This window comes from Ciona intestinalis, unplaced genomic scaffold (genome assembly GCF_000224145.3).
Source record: "Ciona intestinalis unplaced genomic scaffold, KH HT000565.1, whole genome shotgun sequence".
NCBI classification, from domain to species: Eukaryota; Metazoa; Chordata; class Ascidiacea; order Phlebobranchia; family Cionidae; genus Ciona; species Ciona intestinalis.
In genome coordinates this window covers 1-6,365 of record NW_004190886.1, presented here as the reverse complement: position 1 = coordinate 6,365, position 6,365 = coordinate 1, and the positions used below count along the sequence as shown (strand labels likewise).

Below are 6,365 nucleotides of genomic sequence, written 5' to 3'. Positions count from 1 at the left end.
TGAAATAAATGAAAGGACAAGAAAATGCACTGCATAAACATTTTATAAAACGTGTCAACTGAAGCTGTGTTGTATTATTATGGTGTCTGCATAGTCACACTTACCGGCGAATAAATATTAACTTTTACTGCAGGGGATTTCCCCACAACGATCGTGACAAAGATGAAACGTCGTAGTTTGCCGATATCCCCAGATATATGAACTTTCGAATACAAAAAAAAACATAATTTTGATCAAATGATTGAGGTGAAGCAATAAAATATTGCAATGGACGAGAAAGTACAGTATATATGTAAGGCATCTTGTTTGAGAAAAGTGTTAGTAAATTGAGTAAAACATACCTATTAAACTAATCTATAATAAGTTTGTTATTGGTACTTGCTTATTCTAAGCTACAAATTACATAGGGCCTACTCATCTCAGTTCGGCTGACTTTAAATTAAAAATTCAACGTGGAAACATCGTGTCTGGAACGTTTTCAACGGAGGGTCGTAATAAATTTGAACCGGGTGGTCGTTGTATTTGTTCCGACCTACTTCGCATGCGCAGTAGCGTCTCGGTGCATGCACAATAGCGTCCTGTACACATATATCAATAGGAACAATTATATCACGACACCGGCTCGCAAAAAAGAAAGTTACATTTAATATTAAACAAGAGATCACAGATCTAATGAATGAGCACGTTTTAAACTAATTAGCATAAGATAGTAGAGTCGGGGAAGATGGGACACCTTTAACGCATAATATCCAAATAGCCTGATCGTGTTTTAAACAATTAACAACGGTCTGTGGGAGTCGTGAAGATACGGTTTTATAATTCATTAAATGTTCTTTGTTTACTATCAAATGAAAGGAGAAAACAAAATGAAAAGGTGTCCTATCTCCCCCACCCTGCTATATTAATTAATCCTTTTACTACAACGGTCGACTGGGCTCGATCAAAAACAAATCTGAAGTAACCAACAAAACGAGTTCTAGTCGCCATTGGTGACTGTGAAGCAGTAGGCAGAATATATTTATACATGTTTTATAACTAATGAAACTTATGACGTATGAGGATTGAGTGATTGGTAAAGAATATGTGTAAATAAGCTTTGTACAACTCCTGTACCATGTGTTTATTGTAAACTTACACTACTTAACGTTGTCGTCGCTTAAAAACGTTTGTTTTCATGAATTTTGACAAATCGTAATCACGCAGTAATTAGGTAATGTTAGAAGTTAATATTAATCATATGATGTTAATTTAAAAATAATGTTTCAATTACGATTAATGATAATACGGTATAAGAGTAGTGCATTTAATGCGTTCCTACTTAAATGCTAATAGTTTGATTCAGACGTGAATCGTTGTGTGGATACAACACGTGCCGTCGTTTTCCGCCAAACTCCCAAACAGTGTTTCCGCTATGTAAAGTGCATAAGGAAAGCAATCGTTAATTAATCGCTCATCGTGCGGTTTTAAATCTGAAAATTCAGTCTAGAAATTTTAAGTATTATGATACTATCCATCAATCTAAGAGAGCATAGCTCTAATAAGTAAGCACGTAATATAATTCGCCTAATTTTAATTACCCTATTACGATCGACTAAGCTGGGCTAACGTTAGAAGTTAATTTTATTAATATCATGATTAACTAAAATTATGTTTTGTTTACGATTAATGACAATCGTTGTGTAGATTCCTTATCTCACTACTGCCAACTTCCCAGAGAGTATAGTCGCTGTTTCGACTATACCGATTACTGCGTTACTACCGGGACCCTGGCATGTTGGAGTTTACTTTGCTTGTGAGTATTGTAATACTATTTTACTTAATATTTGGACACGTTTATATGACTATGCTTATATGGTTTATATATATATGCTTAGTTAGAAATGTTCAATTTCATAAAATAGATTTGGTGTTTTTAAACAAACGGAAAAATAATCTTTACTTACTCGCTAATTAGACGATTGTATACACTTTGGTTTGTAAAACTATGCTAAGTTAGCAACCCATTCATAGAGTGCAATGATTTAACTAAGTTGTAAGGTACATTTTAGATTTACTACTTTTAATCATATAGTCGTTAAATACTCGGTAACTATGCAATTTTAAGTTAGAAAATATTTCAACATTCGCGGATGTACTTTATTATTTGATTTAAATCAATATATTAAAAAATGTGTGTATTAAAATTAAGAATTAAGGTATGTTAAAAAGTTATGACAAAGTACAACAAGAATAACTGTTCGGCGTAAAGGAAGATAACCACTTTTGTGCTCAATAACCGAGGACAACGTGTAAGCTATGTGTTGGGGATCATGCTACTTGAAAAACAAATTCCAAGCTATGCTTGCACGCGATGGTGACGCAGAAACCGTATTTACGCTGATCGTAATACGAACAAAACAGTAATTGGATACGAGCGGCGATGACGTTCTGGTCATGCCAACGCATCAGAATTATGGGTAGGATATGAAGTTCATGCTTGAACAACCTCTAACACGACTTATCTTTATTTTGCAGCGTTCTTAGCGAGATTTCCACTTATATATGCGTATGTGGTACCTATCTTCAAGTTCTGCCGATTTATTTGTTGTTTGAATACGTTAAATTGTGTATATAAGGAACCTTCACTAATAGCATCAACCAAAATACAGGAATATTTAAATACAAGGCAGAATGTTGCAGAAGCTTCTTCCAATAACTGGTTGCTTGATCTTTATATCATGCAAGCATATCTTGGCGACTGGTGGGTGTCAGTCCAATACAAACCAAGTTCAAATTTGCGCACCTGTGTCTAGTTTGTCTGCACTACCTGGTGACAGTGGAGGTAAGTCTACAATCATTCTATTTAAATGTTACAAATGTACACATGTCAAACGCCATGGTAAAGTATCAATTATGGATTGTCTAAATTGTTAGCCTGACATTACAAAAAAAAAACCTTAAAATAATTACCCACCAAGTTGCATACGTAGTAACAAACTTGTTGTAACTATTAACTTATTATTACATTTTGGTGCATTTAACCTTTCGGTTTTTTACACAACTATTAACTTGTGAGTTAATAGTGTTTACATAACTATTAACTTGTGAGTGGTATGATGTATGAAATAGACATGTAATATTTTTTTACAAAGAATAAAATGGCACAAAGAATAACATGGCCCGGCGCTGTGGCGATGTGGTTAGCGCGCCTGCCTGTAACCCAGAGGTAATAAGTTCAAGGCTCGTCGCTGCTATACCACTGTTGGCGTATGTGTCCGTGGTCAAGACACTTAACAACAATTGCTCCAACCCAGTGGTTACTAATGGGTTGTCCAAATTATCAGCCACACATAAAAAAAGAAAAAATCCCCCCAAAATAATCACACACAAAGTAACATACATGGTAACTCGTAAGCTGGCACGAAGTGTATCAACATCCGTGTTATAACCATATCGACTGTCGTCTTCCGGCTACGCGAGGATACAATAAGTTACATACATGCATTAATCACTGTTCTTATTTTTCCTATTACTAGTTAAACCAAAAGCTTCTTCTAGAGAATACGATGTAAGTTTAATTAAACCAACATTTAGTTAGTTTTTAAAAGGAATATACCTACAGCACTTTTTGTTATCGTTCTCAATGTTGACAGATTTCTTTTCTCAACTGAATGGCAGAGCCGGGGTGCGTGGTAAAGCTGGCCCTAAAGGAGAAAAGGGAATTCGCGGCCCTCCTGGACCCAGAACAGGTGTAAATACTAGTTCTGTATAATTTTCTACATGCGCTGTTCTATACTTTATCATATATTATAGGAATAAACTTTACTAATGTTTTGTTATTTTAGCTTATTGTTATGACCTACAAGTATATTTAACAAAACCCCTTAAAAATATTAAAACTTGGTCAACGCTGGTAAATGTTCTTTATGGTGCAGAAAATGAAAATGAATGCAACTGCAATGAAGAACTGGAACGTCTTCGAAATGAAATTCGACAATTTACGGCTCTTGGTAAGTAAGTATGTATACTGTATAAGTAGATTAGTGGATCTTACCCTGATGGCCTAGTTCTCAACACCCACTAAAATACAATAGTAAGCCTACTTATCCTATATATATGCACGCAATGTTCACAATGTTATTACTGAAAGGTTGCGTGTATCAGTTTACTAAAATCATAAACTGGTAAACCACAATTTGAAAATACGGCGGGGACACTTAAAGGGCATACCAACGAAAAATGAAAATTTGTATATGGATAGAGATGCTCAAATGCGATGTAAACGTACCACCAAAGTTAAAGAAAAACGAAACACATAACAAAAAAATAACCCTGTCGTGCTTAATGTAACCAGAATTTAAAACAAATTTATCCTTGTCTATTTTTATCATGTATATAGAGTAGGGTGAGGAAAGATGGGACAACTTTTCATTGTATTTTCTCGTCCTATTTTGTACCAAACAATGAAAATTCAAAGGATTATAAAACCATATCCTCACGACTTCCATAGACCGTTGTTAATTATTTTAAACACGATCAGGATATTTGAATATTATGTGCTAAAGCTGTCTCATCTTTCCCCAACCTACTATATCTCATTTTTTATATAGTCGTGAGAATACTGTCGAATAACATAGTTACGTTTTTTTCATTATAGGGGGATAGAATTTTAAAAGAGTGTCCTACTTTACCCCGCCTGGCAATACCAGTTGCGTATGTTATTGCAGTGACGGCGTTTCAGATTATATCGTACAGAAATTAGGGAACATTTAATACCTTTTTTTACTTTATGGTTTAGTAAATGTTAATGAATACAACTGCAGTGAAGAACTGGAATCTCTTCGAAATGAAATTCGACAAGTTAATGCTGATGGTAAGTAAGTATGTATATCGGTATATTACGGGAACTTTTACCCTAAATTTTATCTGACAGTATTCGCTGTGTAATTACTTAAACGTTGCGTATATCAATTTAATGCCAACTGTTGTGATCTGAGTCGTCAAGGAATATATACGCTTTTTCTAAATATTGCCGCATGATAGAAAAGAATACGGGCGATTGCCTAGCGAAATAATATAGTGCTAATATATGTTATAGTTATATAGGTAATCATAAAGCACCTTTTATCGTTTTGATGGTGATAAAGAATACTAGATAGAAACACTGGATAACTGGGACGACTACGAAATAAAGTTCCATAGGCTCGCTTTAAAGTAAATATGCTACGGCAACTTGTTATTACGGTTTAGACGCTTTACAATAACGACATAGCTCGATCACTCACAACTCCACTGTTTTTGAACATTTACAAAACTAACACTTTTATTTGAACAAACTTTTAAATTAAAAAATAATTATACTCGTCCTTTTCTCCTTCAAGGTTGCCCGAGCGTCATTTTCAACTTTTCAAGATTGAATCAAATCACAGATTATGTTCGGTATCGACATTACGTTCCCCAGCTAAATTCCGCTACAATATGCATGTGGGTGCACACGTCCGATTTTACTGACAGTTCTTTATTCAGTTACGCGACCAGATCCGGGCATGCCAACGAGATACTTATAATATTAAGGAATTCAAGAAGAATTTCGTTTTTTTTGGAGAACAAACGTGTAAAAGATTTTACCTTTTCCTCAATGATGAACCAATGGGTGAGAACAAGTCGTTATTATCATATAGTAGGGTGGGGATAATGGGACACCGTTCCATTCTATTTTCTCGTCCTATTTGATAGTAAACCAAGAGCATTCGAAGAATAATAAAACCGTATCCTCAGAGGTTATGGATTCAAGGCTCGTCGCTGCTACTATTGTAGGCGTATGCCTTCTTGGGCAAGACACTTAACGGCAATTGACACAATAAATAGGTTGACAGCATATATATTTGGGGTAAAAAAGTAAAAAATTGTGTAATCGTTTCAGGCTCACCTTTGCGTTTGGTTCTCCACACGAACATCGCAACTCGGAGTTTACATTAACGGTAATAATTTGGGGAGTTTCCCTTACACTGGCGGCTATGTAAGAGGTGGGGGGTCGTTGATACTTGGTCAAGATCAAGACCAATTCGACGCTGGTGATTTACAAGCTTCACAGGCGTTTAGGTAAATTTATATTCAAAGATATGACTCACATTTGTGATTGGCGTTACTGTGTTGTTTTCAGCGGGCAAATATCCAGTCCAATAATCTGGCCGCGTGTTTTGACCGCTTCGGAGATTTCCGACGTCACGCACCGTTGCATTTGCCCACGTGACTACGCAATAACGATGACGTTGGACAAAGTTGAGTTGCATGGAACAGCGGGATATCGAATGGAAGATTGTCCTCCTGTGGAACATTAATAAGCAATGTAATCATTGTGTCAGCAACAAATGGTATAGGGATCC

General features: G+C 35.6%; 1 protein-coding gene across 1 annotated transcript; it reads left to right on the top strand.

The window, feature by feature from the left end:
• Nucleotides 1-2,489: 2,489 nt before the first annotated feature.
• LOC100181393 (neuronal pentraxin-2) lies at nucleotides 2,490-6,308 on the top strand (the record flags this gene model as incomplete). The annotated part of the gene is given in 7 exon segments (XM_002123710.4): nucleotides 2,490-2,821; nucleotides 3,633-3,728; nucleotides 3,915-3,989; nucleotides 4,778-4,852; nucleotides 5,361-5,632; nucleotides 5,903-6,081; nucleotides 6,143-6,308. Coding segments are annotated over 7 exon segments (1,014 nt in total), but the record flags the coding sequence as incomplete, so codon positions are not given.
• Between the last annotated feature and the right edge of the window lie 57 nt (nucleotides 6,309-6,365).